Source organism: Oxyura jamaicensis, chromosome 6 (assembly GCF_011077185.1).
Source record: "Oxyura jamaicensis isolate SHBP4307 breed ruddy duck chromosome 6, BPBGC_Ojam_1.0, whole genome shotgun sequence".
Classification (NCBI taxonomy): domain Eukaryota; kingdom Metazoa; phylum Chordata; class Aves; order Anseriformes; family Anatidae; genus Oxyura; species Oxyura jamaicensis.
This window is the reverse complement of record NC_048898.1, coordinates 15,190,095-15,211,793: the sequence shown is the minus strand read 5'-3', so window position 1 is coordinate 15,211,793 and position 21,699 is coordinate 15,190,095. Positions and strand designations below refer to the sequence as shown.

General features: G+C 41.4%; 2 protein-coding genes across 6 annotated transcripts in view; one reads left to right on the top strand and one right to left on the bottom strand.

Annotated features, from left to right (window-relative positions):
* Positions 1–3,395, top strand: part of VCL (vinculin) — a 62,535-nt gene extending 59,140 nt beyond the window's left edge. For all 4 annotated transcript variants that reach the window (XM_035329733.1, XM_035329735.1, XM_035329737.1 and 1 more), the window contains 2 exons: positions 87–191; positions 851–3,395. In XM_035329733.1, the coding sequence (XP_035185624.1) occupies positions 87–191; positions 851–997 (252 nt within the window). In that variant the 3' untranslated portion in view covers positions 998–3,395. The remainder of the gene's footprint in view (positions 1–86; positions 192–850) is intronic.
* A 2,118-nt stretch (positions 3,396–5,513) lies between these two features.
* Positions 5,514–21,682, bottom strand: AP3M1 (adaptor related protein complex 3 subunit mu 1). 2 transcript variants are annotated; one of them, XM_035329765.1, is made up of 9 exons: positions 21,604–21,682; positions 13,709–13,984; positions 12,827–12,998; positions 11,096–11,233; positions 9,871–9,956; positions 9,356–9,489; positions 8,757–8,964; positions 7,802–7,946; positions 5,514–6,554 (listed from the first exon to the last, which is right to left on the bottom strand). In XM_035329765.1, exons 2-9 carry the CDS (start codon positions 13,979–13,981, stop codon positions 6,454–6,456), a joined length of 1,257 nt encoding a protein of 418 aa, XP_035185656.1. In that variant the 5' UTR covers positions 13,982–13,984; positions 21,604–21,682; the 3' UTR covers positions 5,514–6,453. The 2 variants fall into 2 exon arrangements, with proteins under 2 accessions (XP_035185656.1, XP_035185657.1); XM_035329766.1 differs by lacking the exon at positions 21,604–21,682 and adding an exon at positions 16,922–17,068.
* Between the last annotated feature and the right edge of the window lie 17 nt (positions 21,683–21,699).

The window sequence follows — 21,699 nt, the reverse complement described above, 5'->3', positions numbered from 1 at the left end:
AAAACAAACACAAAGAATTAATCTGAAAAAAAGGAAGTGTATCAGTTCAATTCATAATGTGAAGCATTTTTAACCTCATTCTTTAGGTCTGTGAGCGAATCCCAACCATCAGTACACAACTCAAAATTCTTTCCACTGTCAAAGCTACCATGCTGGGCAGGACTAATATCAGTGATGAAGAATCAGAACAGGTAAGAGGTGTAAAAATTGGTGGTAGAGTGGAACTGTTGATCAGTTTTATGGGTAAAAAGATACGACGTAGTACTGGATGTGTTCCGGGAACACGAGGATTGTAAGCTTACCCTAGTGTTTAGTAAGGATAACTTAACACCTTGGTTGCTGTTTCAAAAGGTACAGTTTAACAGAATGACATTAGTCCTTGCCAAGCCAAAAAGAAGTTTTTCTGATTCAATTTTTTATGTGAACAACTTATTAGTTTCCTTTAACAGTCCGAAGTGAGCTAGGAAAAGAAGTAAAAATTGAGCAGACTGCCGAAGGAGTAGTAGCACCCTCTGGTGGATTGCAGTGAAAATAGTTATTCTCAACATCTTTGAGTACCTTACTGTTCTGCTGGCTTCCAAAGGCATGTTTTCAGTAGAAATCCTGTGTTTTGGCTTCTGAGGGATTATTCAGCTCTGAAATATTGAGCTTTTAATCAGACTGTCAATAAATTTACTGTGATAAACAGGAAAGTGGTGTTGTGAGTGAACATAAACTTCACTGGTATTTATTTACTTTTCAGAGATAGACTGACTTAAAAATGCTTGTATTGGGAGAGTTGTTGTGCATGGTTCTGAATGTGGTATTTCCACATACATTAGAAGTTTTTCTTTTTTTTTTTTTTCAACAGGCAACTGAGATGTTGGTTCATAATGCCCAGAACCTCATGCAGTCTGTAAAGGAAACTGTGAGAGAAGCTGAAGCAGCATCCATTAAGATAAGAACAGATGCTGGATTCACTCTTCGCTGGGTCAGAAAGACTCCATGGTATCAGTAGACACTAGCCACATAAGTATTGTCTTCTGTAACATAAAATGCCTTTTTTTTTTTGGAAACCGAAGATTTATTAACAGCAAAAGGTGCTGTATACATGAACTTAAAATTAGCTTATGCTAATGCCCCATTCTAAGGGTATGACTTTATAAGAGAATGCATTTCAAATATCTTCAGAACACATTTGATATCAAACACCTCAGTCGTTTCTGATAATAGGCAGTTCGTATCTTTTTTTTTTTTGCTTTTGAAGATTATCTTGAAATCTGTAATCCCAGAAGCACATTTCATTTATGCACTGCATATTCCAGTAGTTTCCATGTGATGGTATAATACATGCACCTCACTTTAAGCTTGTGTTGGGAGTCTGGGACACTAACAGTGTTATTTGGCAGTGATTTAGGGACAATCAAGGATATGTAAAAATTCACCTCTTCAACAGGATTTTAGCTGGTTGTTCTTAAACCATTCAGAAGTGGTGGAAAGTTTGGATTTTTTAAAAAGAAAAAAGGGAGTTGGAAGGGGAAAGCCCTTCTAAGATGAGGATTAAAATCCCACTGCTGAAATGATTTTTTTTTTAATTTTTATTTTCCTGTTGATTTTTGCTTGGCATCACTACTCTAGTAAAAACTGGAGCTGTCTGTCACCCTCCTGTCACCCTGTAGGTATGCATTTCAGTACTTCTGCTGTACTGAAATGCTTCTAGGTGGATGTTTATAGCACACGGTTGTCAGCCTGAGCCTTACTGCTGGAGTCCCTACTTCATGCAGCTCTCCTTATTGCTCAATTTAGTGATGTATTGGGCTGAAAAAATCTGGTTCTCTTAAGGTAGCTACATGCCCAGGTCCAGAAAATGTCGCGCACGGGCTCTTTCCTTTCAAAAACCAAATGTGCACAAGCACATGCAATTATTATTATTTTCCATCTGATGTTATTGCACCCACTCAGGATGGAAATAAAAAGATTAAGAATATTAAATTCAAAAGACCTTTTGCCAACTGCATGTTTCCAGCAATGCAATAGTGTGTAAGCTTTTGGAAACCCAAGCACTGGATGTGAAACTCCTTAGGTAGCGAGATGCTTCCAACAAAGAGCGGTTCCTAATGCTAAACAAAATCAGTAAAAATATCTGAGTAAAACATATTTGGAGTTTGGAAATCAACAGTTTTTGAAGTCTTAGTAAATTGAACGTGTTACTTTATATTTAAAAAAAAAACAAAACACACTTGATAAAATAGGCTTCAAAAGTTTTTATCCTTCCATTATTTAACATGCCTTCCTATATATAGTTAGTTTATTTGCTCCATTGTCTATTGACATTTGACAGATGGGGGGAATTACAGTTTTAGAATGGATCTCCAGACATTTGCAAGGAGCATTTGCAAACTTGTGCCCAAATCAGCTTGGACCTCATAATGTCCTCTTAGTTTTCATTTGCTGAAAGTTGTTGCATGACCTTTAATATAGTGCCCTTACTAGACTCATTTTTTTTTTTTCCCACAACTTAAAGGAAAAGAGAGAACAGTCAGCTGTTCCTTGCCTGTTCGTGACACTCAGACTTTCTCCCCCTACCCCTTCATTGCACTGTTATCTAAAAAGGGAAGTGATTATAATACATCTGCCTCAAACTAACTGACCTGAGCAAGAAAAAGCGTGTCTTCATCTTCAACTCACTCCTGGTGTCTGGGTCTTATGAAACACATGGTACTTAGGATCTTTCCTTAGTATTCTCTTCCTGTGATTACCTGGAACAGGAGGAGTAAGGAAGGAGTGCCAGAGCCTTAACCTGAATGTCTTGCGTTTGGTTGGTTTATACCAGATCTCTAACGTAATAGTAATGTAGTAATTTCTATTTAATAGTAAGTAACACTGAATAGGTAGGGGTTATTTTTAAGGGATTTTCTAAAGTCTTCCTGCATTTCAATACTCCTCACACTCCCACCCCTCTCAGCCCCCCCAAACCCTCTTTCAAGCTTCTGTTTTTTTTTTTCTTTTTAGTATCACTGTTTAGTTGCTTGACTGATATTAATGCAATATTACTAATGCCTTTAATACATAATTGTTTATGCCAAAGATCACTTTTTGTTTATTGAGTAATGTTTGCAGGAATGTTATAAATCATGGTTGCCTTTGATATTCTTCCAGAATGTTTGCTGTAAGTTCTTAAATTGTTTTGTAGAAGCTGAGATACTCGTTCACCTTATGCAATTACTGATTTTTGAACACTATTGGTCTTCAGAGCTGAAATGCAGCAGAAATTTGAAAAAAAGACCATGAATGTCATTTAGAAATGTTTTACCACTATAAAACTTTGTTTATAAACCAAAATGTGTTGTATAGTCTAACGTTTTCAACCTTTTTCTTTGGTTCTGTTAAAACAATAAAAATGCATTTGTACAAAATGTCAGCTTGTATTAACTGAACAGTGATAATACTGTAACAGCAAAAAGGGCAAACAGCTCTTAAAGAGCAGAAGTGCTAAAGCAAAATTATGTTTTTTGAACAGAAAATGTGCAGTTGCTGAAACAGAAAAGAGAATGAAAAGCAGTTGTTTTTGTCTTCACTGCCAGTAAAACTAACCATCAAAAGAACGAATGGGAGAAGATTGGACTTGTTCCACAGGCCTGATGGGTTGTCTGTTCTAGAAGCACCAACCAAGGTTCTGAAAACTTGAAATGGGATTTGCCTGACCCTGTCAGTAAAGGAAGAAGTGTGATTCTGGCTAACACTTAATCAAATCTGAATTTTACTTGGCAAACTTGAATGCGAAGGCAATAGCATGGAATTAGTGTCTTGTTTCTGTCACAGAACCTCTTGCAACCATTCATATAAAGCTTCTGTTTTTAAAAAATTCCGTCAGCATTCACACATTAACACTGTAATGTCACAGAACCAACATTTTGTGGTGATGTGGGACAGAACGTAGTCCAACAGTGGCAGAAGGCACCTAGGATTTAGTAATACTAGATAAATCACAGATTGCATGCTGTTAGCAAAGTTATCTCCGTAGCTGAAGGAGGATGACAACTTCTGAGACAGTCACCTTTGTCAACACAGGCTATCAAAAGCTGGCTCTAAAAAATCCTCAGTAATGACATCCTTCTGTTCCTTAAGCTGTGCTATTCATACATGTGTTGGCACAGTTTGTTAGTGGGCAGGGTATGAACCCAGTCCCTGCTATTACAAACAGTGCAGCTGATGTTCCTGTGTTTGGGGAAACGGCAGGACCCAACACACCCACAGCAAAAGGCATTAGCCCCGCACGACGAAAACCATTTCCCTGAGGGAAACGTGGTTTGTGTTCAGAGCGCCTTTCCTCCCAGGTAAGTGAAACTGTTGATGGTGACTTCTGGTGCGGCCCTATGAAGTGCGGATTGAAGCTCTTCCAGAGACAGAAGCTTTGTGTATCCTTCCCTGGTGGCTGAGCGAAGCTGGTTCTGCAATACGCTGACAAAGCATTGGTGTTAAAGCTAGCTCTTTTTGATACTGCATTATGTACCTCCGTCAGTAATGGTGTCAGTGCTGAGAGGAGATCTTGCAGTGTTCGCAGGCTGCTAATGCAGAGAGCAGTTCTAGCTATGCAGACTTAAGCTTGGGACCTAGCAGTTAGATCTGAAGACAAGATTTTTTATTAAAATTACTTTAACCTAAGGATGCGGTTTAGTGTAACATGGAGCAGATCTGTAGGATAAGCTACGAACTGATACAAGTTCCACCCACTGAAAAAGGTAGGTGAGAAGGCTGGTGGCTTTTAACAGCCAAGTGACATGCTTATACAAATGCAAAGCTTTCTTACAGGTGCTAGTTTGTAAAAGTGGTACAGTACTCTTCTGTCATTTCAGAATCTTCTACAGTAGTCGCTACAGTAATCTTCTGTCATTTCAGAAATTCAGAATAGATGGCTGTGGTCAAGTTTGATATTGCCAAGGTTTCTAATAGAGAATGTATAAGTTTCTCTTCTTATGGGGCTTGCTGCCAGTATTTGAGATGAGCTCCCCCTCTTTTTTTTAATTTGTCTCAAAATTTGAAATTTTGGCTACTTACTTTAGTTCCTATTATTCATCTGAAGCCAAGTTAGCACATATTTATCCATTTGTAATCCAAATTAATTAAGGAAATAAAGATTCTCCAGTATCCCACTCTTCTTTAATTCTGAGACTTGGGTTTCTCAGCCTGTTACATAAGGCCCAAATGTATGGTTTGAGTCCTGGCAGGTGTGTTTGGGCACACACTGGTTTGAAGAGATAGCAAGTTTATGCTGGTGTGTAAGAAGTTGTTTGGTCAGCTTTGCACCATCATTGTGCTGTCCTTAATGTTTAGATGGTGACATTTCAGTTATCCCACATTCCAAAAAAAAAAAGCTTACTTGCCATGCTCATGAATGCTCTTCCTAAACTTTGCTACCTCTTCACTGAACTTAATTGCTATACAGGTATTCAATTACTTAATTGTATATCAGATGTCTCTTATCTAAGAGCATTTTGAATAGTTTACAATAGCGAATACTTCACAAGAGAAAATGTGTTTGCAGTAGAGTTCCCTTTATTTCATAACATTAAAGCACACAACCATTAAATACACTTGACACTTCTATTGTGCTATCTAAAAAGCTACACTCCAATATACACATGGCACAAATCTGGTGGCATCCACTTCAAACAAGTGGAACATCTAAACCAAAGCAAAGGCTTCACATAAAAAATAGATCGTACTCTCTGCAACTGTATTATTAAAAAAAAATGACAATGATGAGATTGAATGGAAAGAAAGTAGATTACTGAAGCAACAATCACCTCCCATATTAATGCAGAATGTTATTTTTATCAGCTCATCTGCAGATGGCACAAATGAAAGCTGATTAAGGCAAACGCTTCTTAGGAAAGGCGATTTCTTGTAAACAGCAAGGAAAATATTTTTCTTCATTAGAAGGTCTTTCCCAGGAGTGACATTTGCTATGTCCCAGGCCCTTCTGGGACCCCTGCCCGACTGCTCTATTTCTGAAGGGATTACATGATGCTTTGTGGAATGCCAACTTGCAGCTGGCTGTTAAGAACAGCTGAGCTTTCTTTGCAGGCAGCTACAGCAGCAAAATGTGCCACTACAAGACTATTCCAAGGGCCTGTCTGGCCTTCATAATGTGCTTGGCCTCTGGGCTTTGGTATCTGGCAGTGTATGTTTACAACTTTTTGTGGATCACCTATACCAAATGATTCACCAGCACAACAATTGAGTTTTAAAAAAAAAAAAGTAAAGGTGTATTAGAAAAAAGGGTACCTCATTTTAAAGCCATAATAAGAAAAACTAAGCTATGCTTCCATTTTAAGAGCTGCTGTGCACAAATGCTTTGCTCCCAAACTAATCAGTGTCTATTAATTAATCGGCACCTAATTAATAGCAACATAAGTCACTAAGCAGTCATTTTTTTTAAGGGGCACTTCCTCTTAGAAGTAGAGCATCTTCTCATGTCCTGACCTGGAATTTTCCTGCTTTTGTAATGTATTTGACACCTTTAAAAGGCTTATATTTTTCTCCATACATGTCTAGGCGATTTACTTTCAATCCTGAAAAAGACAAAAATGAGAGTATAAAGTTAGAAGTAAAATACTAGAAATCTCCTTTGTCTGTTTAACAGTCCTATTTTCTTTAAGCAAGTTCAGATCAGTTAGGAAGCTAGTTTTTGTTCCTACCCCTTTCACAAGTTCATGTAGTTTAAAACAGCAGAAGGGACCGTTCTTGTCACCTAATCGTAGCTTCCCTGGGAGGGAAAGGATTTTTTTGTTTAGTTTTACTCAGTGAGGTCACATCCTCCTTATGAGGGATGAACTATTGAACAGATGAGTGCACCTTCTAATGTGTATGTATGCTGCCCTCTTGTTCCCAGTAATGTCAGTGAAGCAGAGGATAAATTTTAGAAGTCTTCTCATATAATAAATTATAACTTCAGTAATCCCTCTGTTAGTAATTAAGGAACAGCAGTAGCTATTAATTACCTAACAGTTTCAGGTTGGCTGCTGCTTTCCCACAAGTCTACTGCCTTTGGCATCCAGCCACTGGTTTGCTCTATTTAAGCTCATCGATTGTAAGTTTAAGAGCAAGATATAAGATTCTGTTCTCATACAAGGACTAACCCTTACTTACTGAAGTAGTCTAGGAAGCAAAATAACCTGGTAGCTACCTAAAAGGATACTACATGCACTACTGCCCATTCTCATCTGCTGGTTTCAGCCATCCTCCTTCCATCCAAATGCAAAGGTTTGCTCTGTTGGCGTCTTGGTTCTGCAAAGCTTGCTTACAGAAATATTTTACAGCTTGACAACTCGTGTTTAAGTGTTTACAGGCTGAGGCCTTGTTTCATTTAAATATACTTTTGGTCCTTAGTCTAGAGATTTCATTAAGATTTTGCTTGCAGGTTGGTTTGAAGATGAAAAACTAGCCAGCTCCAGAAAGGAAAAGGGCATGTTTTTAAACCACCAGGTTTTTTGAACACTGTACAGGGCTTTAGTGGTACAAGGCTATAGCAAGGCAAGAGCAGCATGCTAAATCACCTCTGCACTAAAAGGTGTAGTTGGCTTCTGTTTAACACACAAGTCAACAAAGACAAACCCATTCTTCTGTACGTTTCTCACAGCCTTTCTTGAGCAAAACTGGCAATTCATAATTCCTAACAAGAGCGTCTGGCAGCAAGGCTGTCAGGTTAGAACCAAACGAACTTCAGACCAACATCTTCAATGAAAAGATTAACTGTTTGCTACTGCATTTCCTACAGCTAATTATCCATCAGTATTGATTTCCTGTTACACCCACTCACCTGAAATTGCGAGCTGTTGTATCTTAAACTGGATATTTAAACTTGGATTTTCTTCTGGCTTGGGGGCTCCAGACTGCAGATTCACTATGCCCTTCAGATTCGGTAGCTTTTGAGGGGTAATTTTGCCAACGTCCCATGTTAACACCTTGTCAGGAAAGAAAGAACGGCAGCAGTAGCCTTTATGGATACCACCTATAAAGCCAAGTCCAGATGAAGCTTTTTGTTTGCAAGCTGGGTACAGCAACCAGCCTGGTAGCCCTGAGAATTATGTCTTAAAAGATCGGGGTCTGTTCTTTTTAAAACAAAATGTTACTTAGAGAGCTTTCACTTAGAATTCAAATCAAATGTGGCCTGAGATATTTCAAGGGCAGCAGCAAGCTCAGAACAGGCTGTGAGAGCCAGCAGAAGGGCTTGGCTCAACACTTATCAGTGAAATATTTCCTGGAGTCTAAAAAAGCTTCGCAAGGTTTGGGAAATTCAGGTCTCAAATCCTAACTGAGAGGCAAGAAAGCAGGACTCCCGTGCTACTCTTTCAGACCCTGTTTCCCTTCCTGTGTCTCTTCAGGCAGTTCTGTGGAAGAGGTTTTCCTGATTTCCTGCCACCTGTTTTTCTGGCTCTTGGTTTTCAGCTCTATTGCATTTTGTCCAGCTAAGTGTGTTTTAAATATCATAGCTCAGAGAATATACTACAGCTGAAACCACCAGCCAAACACTGCTGCATACATTGAAGAAGAGTATTAGCACGAGTGAAGGTGCAGGGCCAGGAATACCAGAAATAACCTGAAATCACAACTGGTGCATCTCTAAGACTGAAAAAGTAAATCTTAAAGAGATGGTTTTAATTCATAAACATGCTGAAGGGAAAGATTCTTGCCATGTCTGGAACAGTGCTCTACAGTATGCAGGACTTGCTCTAATGTCCCCTGAGGTAAATAAATAAAAACTTAAGGCTTACCTTAGTAACTGGATCAAACGTATAGCTGCCCTGTGTAGCAGTGAGGTTCATGTTAAGTACTGCTTTTGGCATGTGAACTGTCATGACAACACCTTCTACTGTTTTCCCCATATTCTGTTTTGGTCCAATGGTAACATCAAATCTTCCTGAAGAACTGTTCTCCTTAAAGCTGATCATATGCTTCACATATACAGGAATTGCCACCAAGCTGAGAAGAGACGACAGTATTATTAAGACTTTTTGGCTTTTTTGCTTTATTCTATTTATGAAGATATGAATCCTTTGTCTACACAGAAACTTAGCCACAAAGCATCTAGCAGCAACCTTGAGTACCAGGAATAACTCAGGGCTATTAGCCCTGCATTATTACCACGCATGGTTTATCCCGCTGAAAAATGATTGCTCACTATCAGCAGCTTGTTGACACTCGGTTTTCTTGTTTTAGTGGGGACACACCACCAGATTAGACAAAATCTGAGAACGCATTTTTTGACAATAATGCAAATTCACCCCTTAACAAGCAGAAATCTGCAGTTACAGTTATCTAATGCTTTCCATCTGAGTATGTAAAGAACCAGTATGTCTAAACCAAAACATACTTCTGTGAACTGACACGGTAGGAGATCAGTCTGAAATTCCCATCAGGAGGAATAAATGAAAGGACTCTTTCAGACTCCCAGCGTTTGAATCGAATACATGGGTGGAAGCTGACATCATCCAGCAGCCTTGGATTCTGTAAATAGTGGTAAAGTGGTAAGTAGAATCTCATAAAATATCAGCAGTTCGAACTAACTACTGAAGTACTACACAGTTCCTGCTTTTTATACTCTTAATATCTTCTCTCGCCATTTTCTGAGATGCATTACTGAGCTAGACGCATTTCTGGTCCGACATGACACAGCAGTTCCCACAAGCGTATTTTTATGTACAGATAAATCCCATCCCAACTACTGAAAAGTGCAGCAATTTTTGCAATACAATTCAGAACTCGATGTATTATTTTTCCTGTTTAACATATCAAGTAATAGTAGTGCTCTCACACTTGTTTAATTCTGTTCATTAAGAAAAATGCATCTTAAGCAATTAAAATGGCCAAACACACTGCTAAACTTACCATGAAAGAAAGAGAAAGATCTGGCATTCCTGAGAGCTTAATACACGAATCAATAACACCTTGGATTTCTGCAAAGACTGTGGAACCTGTAGGAGGAGGAAAAAAAAAAAAAAGACACCTCACTTAACATATAATCAAGGGCCTAACAAACCTGAGTGCAGCTAGACGGCACAGATGACATTTGCACAACACTCAGGAACGTGCCAAGCAGAGATAGGAAAGGTCATTCCAGTTACCTGTGGCCTGGGCAGCTTGCACAGCAACCAGAGCAAACATCTTGTTCCAGATCAGCTAATGATACCTTTGCAAGCTGTTACAAAGAACTTGTACTGGGTATGTCTGAAGTGGTTGCAAGCAACGTGTGAATAAAAATTTCAGAATATGCAAGCTCTGAATCTTCCTTTCGTCGGCCCCTGTCTACTGTCTCCAGAAAAAGGGGGAAGTTCATAGAGGTGCAGGGAAGCTGAAGCCCATGAAAACAGTCAATATCAAAACAGTAAGTGTGTGCCACAAAGCACAAGCTGTCATCAGCTTTAGCTTTCACAAATACGGCCTGGTTAACAAGGGGAGTACCTATTCACATGGATGTTAAATAAATCTATAGCCAAAAGAAAACACAAAAACAAGACTACTAAGCACTGTACCCAGAAAAGGGTCATTTTCTTAAGTGCCCTATAAGGGGAGAAAGGCATGAGCAGGACTCTGGACTAATTAGTCCTACAAGCAAAGGTTCTTTTAGAAGATACGTAGAAACTCTAGTTTATACACAAGAAAAACAACACTTTCCAGCAATCCTTGAACAAGTTTTGTCTTGCTATTGGAGGAAAGCTGATGACTTCTTTTATCTCATTCACTGGAGGGCCCACAAGCAAGGTGATAGATTATTGGCAAGAACTATGGGAAGATAGTTTTGCCATCACATTTAAAATGAAGTATTTTTTTCCATTTGTATCTCAGGAGACAAACAATATGCAATCAGAAAATATCTAAGTACAGAATATTTCTTGTAGGTGTACAGTATGTTATTTAAGCATATTGCTCTTTTAAGGTGAACTAGAGGAATACATTTGGGCATGTCATTTTAAATTGGTCATATATTCCTATTTAAAACAAATTCATGCATAGAAAACAAATGCAAAAGAAAGTGGACTGTTGTCTCTCTAAACATTAATGGTTAAACGTAGACACAGTCAACAAACAAAAATGAGTTTTCAAGGCATCTTACCTGATTTGTCTATAATTGCATCAATTTCCTCAATGACATCAAAGTAGGCTTCATTGTTTGTGTATTTTACCCCTGCTCTGCGCCAAGGAATGTTGGACAGCTGTCCGGTGGGAAGTGTGTCACCCACATTACTACTGCCTTAAAAATGGAAAAGAACTCAAAATCAGTAATAATTACAAGCAGAATGTTGCAATGACCACAATTAAGAATCAAAGTAGGATTTGAGCCCCGGGTTTTGCAAACTAAAACCCAAATCACTAAAATTTAATTTGTTAGGTGACATGAACAAACTTTATGGATGCATCCAGACTTAGAGCTTTCAAATTCTATACTGTGCTCGGCAAAATACAAAGCTCAGGTCAGTGGCAGGGCTGAGTAGCAGTAGATGGAAGGGTAGATCCTCCAGAGGATTTCATCACTACAGCTGAACAGATCATAGCTCCCTACAAAGGCTCTGAGTACACTTTTCCCATCTTCTTGGTGTTCTAGCTCACTGCTTTCACAACTAATTTGCTGATAAGAGCTGTTATGGAGAAAGACCTGGAAGAAGCCTTAGGGAGGGCTTCTACTCCTTTCACTTTGGAGCTACTGTTAAACCAAGGCTGTCACTCTTGGTGCCCACCTGAGCTAACCAGCAGGGACATGACAGCCACATCTGTGCCTGACCACGTGCCCCACTGATCCAGATCCTGGCCACAGACTGAACTTTCTAGCTTGACTTGCCTCATCATGATGGATTTACCCAGTGATCGCTGATCTGTAGCTGGCCCTGTTATTATCTCCAGCTCTGATCTGGCCCTGACTTGTTGGCTCAACTTCCTGGCTCCTTGTCAGGGAGGCCACTGCCCCTGCCTGCCTTGCTGTCACCCTCAGCTCCCAGCTCTTACCACCACCCAGTGCAAGAAAAGGGCTTCCTGAGCTACATGGTTATAAAGTAACTGCTCCCATCATTTTTCAGGAAAAAAACCACCACACAATAAACACAACCCTATTTAAAACCAATGAGACTGTATCAAAAAATTAAACCTCGTGTGCTACCCCTACCCCAAAGACCAACTCCTCTGAGCACTGCCTCTGCATGGCCCTGCAGCACACCTACTGCCCGTCTCCAACACAATGTACGGGCAAACATCTCACATATCTTCGGCCCCATGTGACACCTCATGGCTTACCTCCCTTGCTCCCGCCTGCCAGACCAGCAGATTCCACCAGCTCAGCTGACAGACACGTGGCTCTGTCAGTGCAAGACGTGTGCGTTTACAACAGCCCAAAACTAGCACCGAGCATGATGGGTGCTGAGGGTGGCGGGGGGCTGAGGACAGGGTATCTGTTCCCAGCCAGCAAAGATTTATTAAATAGCTGTAATATACCTTTATACAATCATTTCTTATAGTACATATAACCTTCTCCAGTGCCCCTCAGTTATTCAAGGCTTGGGCTAGCTCTGTACCACTCCCTGAGCACCTGTCTCCAGTATGTGCTGTCTGAGCTGAGAACTGCTATTCCTGAGGGACTTCAGCAGCTGTGGCTGGACCAGCAGTGTCATGGGGATATCAAAGAGTCCACGCATAAACTGCAAATAAGGAAGAAGCTGCTTTTACTCAGCCAGCCTCAATCGACAGTGGCCTCACCTTACACAGTCACGCCAATAAGATATTATCTTTTAGCTACAAAGCATGATGGGGCTTTGCTTTTAAGCTGACCGTCACCTCTGAAAGTTTATTTTCCTACCTGTGATGGAGTTGACAACGGAGCGCAGAATTGTGGGAGGCTTAATCAGTTCCTTCAGTATGTTGGATTCTGTTGCCAGTGGAAAGCCATTGTCTAACATTTCTTCCAGAAGTTCATACACAATAACTACATTGTCCTTAATTGCAGTCTCAGAACATTCGCCAAAGTAATCCTAAACAAATCAGAGATTATAAAGGGAAGGATTTTTATTCCTCTTAAAATGTTTTGCCTTTTTTTTTTCCGGTTTACCTTCCAATATCTCAAGGAACTTTAGTGCCTAAGCTGAAAAGCTACTTCTATACTGTGACTGGATCATATGTTCAGGTCACACTTATCATCTAATTAGAATTAAAGACAGTGTGAACAGTGAAATCAATGTAATCTGGTTTACTAAGTATATATGTCCCAAGGGTTCTCCCGTCTGTGAACATTAACAAGTCTTCAGTTAGAAGACTGCTGTAAAATACGGAAACTACCTTCTGGCAATGCCCAATTTTCAGAGAGGTTCCTTTATTTACCATGGCTGTCAAAGAAGTTGAAAACTGACTCTCATTTCACATCTCTTCCTTCCTTCCTGACTGCTCCATGACTGCATGCTCCTTCTAGTTTATCTATATAACACGAACAGTACAAAAGTTACAGACAAAAGGCAGCTTTTACAAACTGGCGTTTGGGTTTTAGTGCTTACGTGCTGGTCTCTATAAATCAAATGAATACACAAAATAATTCTATTCCTTTGTACTCTATAAACCAGCAACTGACTTAAAAACTGCAAAGGGGAAAGTCATGGGCAGGATAGTTTATTACCTTTCTTTAAAAGACATTCATACCAAAATTCCTTTGGACTTATTTCAATTTTAATATTATGTAACAGAGACAGACCTGGAAAGTATCTGCTACTCGGTGCAGAAATTCAATTACAAAGAGCGGTGGCACTTCTGTCTGTATGACAGACACAAAGAAGATTTTCTCCCGATAGATGCTGATGAGGTAGTGATGTGGCGTTGAGATGACAGGAGGCACATTCTCGACATCGATTGCTTTCTCCTGAGCTTCAAAGAAATAATCACACACAGACTGGCTCACAACACTCTTCCAGTGCTTCTCCAGGAATATATCACCAGAACAGTTTATAAGAAACAGGCTGTGGATCATTTTCTGTTGGAAACACATTCAGAGAAGTTAAAATAAACAAAAGGAATTGAGGATTAACATTACTTCTTCTCCCACATTCCCTTTCTTATTATGGCTATTGTTTACTAATATGCAGTGTGAATTTAGGATACTGCTCTCTTTAAAAAAAAATAAAAAATCTTAGTTTAAGGAATGCTCTGCCACAAAATAATCCACAATGGATTAAGTTGCTACCATATATCACAATGTAAGCAAGAAGCCAGCACCCTTGATTTCTACTTTCATCCCTACGAGGCATTTGTAATTTACTTCTTAGAACAAAGCTGACTATCCGGAGTTGGCACTCACTTAAACATGCATGGCAACATGCAAGGATAACTTCATGATTTAAGCTTCATTTTTTTCTTGAGGCAGAGGAGTTTGCATAACATCTGCATGTGTAACTGAGCATTGTGGTATCTTGAAGAGCAATCTCATTAGCTTGTCAGCTTTAGCTACTGAACAAGAAAAATGTTTTTTGTTTGCTAGCTAATTAGTCTTTTGCTTATGATCTACACTAAGCTGCAATTGGACAAAGGACTGGAATTCATTAGAAGTACACAAAAACATAAGTTTAACTGTTTTACCTAACAAAATTGCTTCAAATGAAAAAAATAGCCTCTAAAATACAATGAAAAACTATCTCACTCATGAAACAAGGGGGACATTAGCTGCAGATATGAAATGTGACTGCTTTTTTTTCTTGTATCTTTCAAGATTTACAAATAATATACCCCAGCCACTGATCCTTCATTTTATTCTTGGGAAAAGCAGCTTATCTGCCTTTTTAAAAAACTAATTCCCAGTCTACTTCTCAACTTCCAACGCGACAGTAAGTGAACAGAGTTACTGATTCAAACCAAAGTGAATCAACTATTTTCTCCACATCTGTACAAGAGGCAAACGCTATGAGGGTTCAGCTTATGGAAGCTATAAAGCTGTATTTAAAGCTATGGAAGCTATAAAGCCATAAAGCTTTGGCTGACCTTCAGCATACCCACACTCTGGCAAAATTAAGTCCAAGTTTAAATTCAGGCTTAGAAAACAAAGCAATCAAAATTTAAGCCAAGCACAGGCTCCTCAAGCTGAAGGTAAGCTGAAGTGGTACTTGCATCCTGCATAAACTCTCTGCAGCTGAAGAAGCTGCCGCCGGCTATTCAGCCCTGCTGCCTTCCAAGTATCGATATTACCATGCCTGCAGCTCTGCAATTACCTATATTAGGAAACTGGTCTGGTCATAAATTGACTCAGAAAAAGGAGATTCCGATCAAATCAGCTTCCTGATGCAAGCTATTGCATTGCCAGAGAGCGCTACATCTAGTGCAGGGGAGGAGGGCAGATGACAGCAAGGCATCAGTGGGCCCACTGGGACTGCACCACATCCGAGGCAACTCCTGTCAAAAGCACGCTGTCCTTAGTGGTAAGCAGAAGACCCGCGGCCAATATGTGGACTGAAAAATCCAATTAAACCAATGCAGCACATAAGGGGAAGTTACTCTGGAATTGGTGATTGCCAATTTGTTTAAAAGTGAGAAAGAAAACAAAGCTACAAAGTGACACCATTGCATATTTCTACTATACTTTTTCTGAACCAAACTAATCTCGAATTTAGTTTGCTAAAAAACAGACAGGCAATTTTTATACTATGAGCACAGCATTCTCACAAAGGAGCCCTGACACAATGCTTTCCAGTTTAACTAAACATGTTCTGAATTTAGCCAGCGCTGAACATTAAAACCCTCCAAAATCTCCTGGATAGCCGCACAGCGGCGCTGAGCATAATCAACCGCTGAATGTCAGTATTGTTCCACGCCAAGGCAGCCAAACATATGAAGGTGATCAGCTGTAAAGCTTAGAATAGTTCTCTGTACATTTTAAAATGGATACAATAGTGTATCTGTTACCGGCCGTAAACCCCCATTCCCAGTGCATGCGCCCCAAGCTGGGTGGGGGCGTTCAGCCCCGGACCGACCCGCAGCGTGGCTGGCACTGCCCCTGCGAGGGTCACACGGTGGTTTTAATCCCTAGCAGTTGTCCTGCTGTGAATGTTCACACCGGTTCTAGGTCAGAAGCCACTGCTTCGTTATGCCGCATTTCCAATGAGCACAGCCGTGGAGCACGCCAACATCGCGACCTATGCGCCGCCACGCTGCCCCACTCTGCCTGCAGCTGGCTCCCAGCTCGAGAAGTGGCTGCTGGCAGAGCCTCTTCTCTGGCAACCAATCCCACTCACAGTATCAGACCGTGACCTATGTGCCATGGAGGAAGTGCCCTCATGGCCAGAGGGGCGGTGGCGTTGGACCCCTGCCCCTATTTACTCATCGGCCCCAGATGCCCAGACGCCAGCTGCGTTCATGACTTTATGCAGCCTTGGGGCGAGGTGGAAAAGCAAACTGACCCAGGGGGCCGTGCCTGGCAGATTATGGCCTTACAGCATCTGTGGAAACTGAGAAGTAAATTCCCACCTAGCTGCCTTCCCTGTCCTCTTGTATGTGTTACAGAATGTCCCATGAGCCTTAATGATTTTGCTTTTAGAGCAAGAGTCCCCTTCACAGCCCCTCACATGCTCCTTCCTCCTTCACAGGCTTTAGCAGTATGCTAATGAGAAACTTAATTAGAAGTGCCCTGGAAAATTGTAGCTCTAGCCTTGCAGCTTGTACACACGTTCTGCACCCCAGTACCCATGGGCACACGGCCTGCCCCATCAGTAAGAGGCAGCTTCATTTGTACGCTTCTCTGCCAGTGCTGACCATAATAAAGCAGCTCGTAGAGCATCGCAAGACTAACCCATCTCATTTATCCCACACGCTGTCAAACAACTGGCACCAGCCAGATAAAGATGGATATGATGTTGTTTACCTTGCAGTTGGTACTACTACAAAAATATCATTTATAAGGTAAGATTTAACAAAAATTACTTACAGTGCTTCCAATACCGAAGATTTCCCAGCTACTCTACTTTTTGGCTGCCAGAATTCATTTAAGACGTGTAGACATCCCTGAATTTTTCTCATTATCTAACCTTGTCCTTCTACCCCGTCAGAACTTGAGATTTGCAAAGACAAAAAGATTAGAAAAGCTAAACATAAGAAATCACTCTAGTAACAGTAAGATTCCTCACACCATTAGGTCAAGTAACTACCAGTGGGCAAAGAGCAAAGCTTAGGAACTGGGACACATGTAGGGTAAAGGTCTTCAATCAAAGTCCATTGGTTTAAAATACAGCAGCTAAAGCACACCACCGGAATTTAAGAACCAGGGGAGTGCCTCTGCAGCAGTGGACACATATACATACCACTTTGAGAGGGCAGCACATGAACACCCTGAGTAAAATAAAGGATGTCCTTCAAAAGGACGTGCTTCCCATCTCACTGCTTCTAGGCCACCTAAGAAGCAGACTGAAGGACTTTGTGGTTTATTATTTGCGTCTTTAGTCCAGAGGAAGACATTCAAGGTAATGTTTAATAGGCTGATATCCTTCAATACTACTGCCTGACTGCATGAGATCTTCCAGTCACTGCAGCAACAAGGAGCCCAGCACAGGCTTTGTGGTTTCTTCTTGCAGACCTCGCTCCCATCCTTGTTAAGACTCTGAGCTAGGAAATTCCTCACGGCTCTAAGGGGTCATTTCCACCCTACCAGAATATGAAATCCTCAAAGAAGAAGTGAGCATTTTAACTTAGATGTCTTCAAATATGCTATTTCCAACTCTATGCCTTTTCTTTTGACTAAATCTGGATTTTGCAATTTCACTTTTTTTTTCCCCATCTCTTGGCAGAAACATCTGGACCGAAATCACAGCAGGCTTACGAGACAAAAGTGGAGCTGGTTGGAAAGCTCGAACAGCTGTGATCATGGGAAAAACACTGCCTGTATGTGCTTGTCCTTAGCTACATCCAAGTACTCTAGAATTTAACTAATGCAGAAATGCTGTTGCCAGCTGCTTTTCCCTGACACTGAGCTGAATTACAGCCAGAACTCTGAAAACCAGGACCTGAGGAATTTGTCACTGACCTCTGCAATGCCCTTTAGAGCATTACTGAACAGGGCTCGATATGGAACCATCACTGGAAAATATTCCGGAGCTCCCACGTCCCCTGCATCTGGCAGAGCTGCTCCAAAGGGCACAAGGATTAATGGGAGCAGACTGCCTGAGCCTCTGCTATGTATCTGTGCAAATGAACTTCTGGTAACAAGCCCTTAAGAGAATGGAAAGTAATCAAATGCTCAAAGTAATCTGGAGAAACAAATAAGTTCAAATAGATGATTCTATTTCTACTTCAAAGTTAGTATTTTTGTCACAAGGAGCTGATCAGTAGTTTAAGCTGGCTTTTTCCAATAAACTCAAGATAGGTCACAAATGTGCCACAGATGTGGCAAAACCAAACAACTTTTGCTTCCCTCCTCCCCAGCCCCATTCACCGACTCTTAAAATAGCAAACCTAACGAGGAGAAGTCCTATTGAACACTTCAGTGACATTTACAAGACAGCCCATGTGACAGCTCTGAACATACAATTAGCCGGACACAACAGCAGTAGCTGTGAGCCTCAGATCTTACTGAAATGAGAATGCTCTGTAATTTATTTTGTTTGTTTTTATTTTTTGGAGGGTTCCTATTGCTGTTAGCATATCTTACTGCTGCTACTGAAGCTGTCATTAATCTTCTCATTTATAAGATGCCCACAGCTTAAGGCATCTACATATTAGGGTGAAAATGTATCTGCATCCCTTCTAAAGAACTGCCTGGTGTTTTTCTTTGTTACTCAAGCAAAACTCTCAGAACGAATTCAGCTGTCACCTAACAGCATCAAGTGCTGGTGTCTGTGCAATAACCCCTTAGATGTACATCTCATAAGCAAAATCATCCCTATTAAAGATGAAACACTTTGCTTCCCAGATACTCAGTGTACATTTATTTATCTTCCCTCTTGCTTAAAATCTTGTTACTGACTTTCTGGAACTGATTGTGAAAGGAAGCAGTCCTCAGAGAATATTCTGACGTTGTCTTAAATCAGTATTTAGTGTCCAGAACAGCCTCTCCAACTTCCTCTGTATTTATACCAAAAAAATCACATCCTGCTAACAATTTGTGCAGCATTTCATCTGACTGATCAACTTTCCAGTAATATACTTGCATGGCGCCTCTGTACAATTCAGTATAAATCTTCTAAATGCTGGCAAGCTTGTTCCATCTCTTGCCAACAAAACAATATTAGATTCAGAATAATCAAACAATATTAGATACTGAATAATTGTGGTTCCATCGGAGATCTGCAGGAACAGAAGGTTTCACTGTAAAAGCTGAAAACCCAATAAAGTTTCCCAGAAAAAAATAATATTAAAAATTAATTGCTGCAACTACGTTTTTACATGAAGATGGAGCATTTCTAATACAATTTATGTCCAAACTAGGACTACTAATGGACCATTTAAAAAATTCACTCTCTGAAAGCATTACTGAATAAAGACATAGAGCAGACCAAATTGACACAGTCAGGTCACTATCTCATCACCAGGAGCTTCAGGAACAGACCGATGGGATAGGTAGGCTCCAAGAACCACCAAGAACTTTGAATGGCCAAGGGAGCAGGATTTGATCACAAGACACAAAAGCCCCCTCTCAAGTAGTTATTTGGAAAAACGTTTTCTGACTTGCTCTTCCAGTTCACTGCTCCAGTACCTCTGACAGGCTGCAGCAAGGGTGCCACCAGCTTTATGCCACTCTTTTTCATGGGCTCTATTTTAAGAGGCACTCAAAGTTCACAAAAGGACAGCACAGGACCACAAAGCCATGCACTACTGAAATACTAGACCTGAGCCAAGAGGCACCACTGCAGCCCTGCTGTAAACGACAGCTCTCCCTAACATACGTGCACTCTGACACAACTAGTCCAAAGTTCAAACAGTAAAAGAAGGCATACACCCATTTTTATTTACCTTCTCTTCCACAAGAAGAGAACAGAGCTGTACTCGTTAATTCTACCATCATATCTGAATAAAATCAGGATCCAGAATTTTGAGTGTTAATGAATCTTCCAAAAAGTTCCTGCTAAAGAGCAGCCTCTTACGCACGTACACTGAATGAGCATAAAACAGATATCGCGTGTTTTTTGTGTATTAACTAAGTTTAATATAGAGTAAAGCTGTACAGGAAGTAAGTTGGCTGAAAATAAAGCAAGAGGAAGAAACTACACTGTAAAAAGGTTTAATTTGGCTTCTTCCCATTTTTACAGCTGTGATGTACAGCTGCCACTTGTCACCTGCTGTTCAGGCCCCTCTACCTCATGAACTCCAATCTCTCTTTCAGAAATTCTCATGACAACATTTCTCTAAGGTTGCTTAATGCAGAATTGCTCATAAGGAGAGCGCTGCTTGAAGGAGTGACTGGGACTTAACTGGTACCTAGCTATTTTGCACAACTGGAAACTTATTTTCTGGACAAGGAAAGCAAAACCGAGTACCAGAGGAAGTGGAGAAGTCTTAATGTTTAATTTGCCATAAGTGAGGAACGTTCAGGTATGTGCACGGAAATAATCTTCTTGTCTCATTTTCTTCCAAATCTAGGTTTGCTTGTGGTTTTTGAGTTACCCAACACCCAAGATACCACAGACTAAATCCCAGATATTTACAGTGATATACCAGTAAGGCTTTTAACTGCTGGGAACTGCTGGCTGAATCAGTCTCGTGGTTGGCATACTCCTTTTGTACAAGAGTACTTCTATCATTTTACCTCTTGCATGAGTAATTCAATTAGCTTGTGCTTTTCCTGGAAAATAGCTTTTCCGCACCCATATTGCAGTCTGCCTTCTATGAACACAAATTTTCATTATTCAGGTATGTTTTTTTTTGCCTGTTTTTTTATACCATAGCTATATTTAATGAAGTCGTTCCTTCGGTCAGATCAACACCTAACGGTTACGACCATTCGGCACGCTGAAAAAACGGTGAACGCATACGTCAAAGCAGGTTATCCCTGAAACAAAGGAAAAGAAGCTGCAGCCTCCCCCAGTTGCCCTGCTGTACTGAACAAGGCAGGAAGGATGCGCAGTGCAGCGATGGGCTATAATGGATTAATTTCCAGGGCACCTTATAGAGGCTAACACTCACGAGAACCCTTGCTAATTAAACAAGTACTGCGTGATCAGCACCGCCAGGTTTGCAGCACTGACCCTGCAGAGAGATTCAGGTGGCCTGGGTGCCACCGCTCGGGCAGGCCCCCTGTCCCCTGCCCCATCGCAGCGTGGCTTGGCAGCAGGTTTCAGGTATGGCCAGGCAAGGCAGCTCCTGCGTCCTCCCTCCCGCAGGCCTTTTCCCCTGACAGCTAGGCGTAACCACCTCCCGGCGCATGGTGCCACCCCACCGCTGCCTCGCATTTCAGGGCGTACCCCACAGCGGCCCCGCTTCAGCTGGACACGCGTACAGGGCGATCCGCCAAGTACCGGCTGCTTCCCCCAAACGGACAGCGAATTATACACAGACACACGGAGAGCCAGGCACCCTCAGGGGCTGCCCCGCTGCCCGGCTAAGCGCTGTCCCCCAGCCCTTCTCCCCCACCTCCCCTCAGCCGCAGCCCCCCGCCCCGTCCCGCCGCCCCTCACGTACCTCCCCGGCCCGGCGCGGCCCGCTCCCGGGGCAGCGGCCAAGATGGCGGCGAGGCCCGGCGGCGCGCGGGGCCGCCCCCCGGCGGAGGCGCGGGCG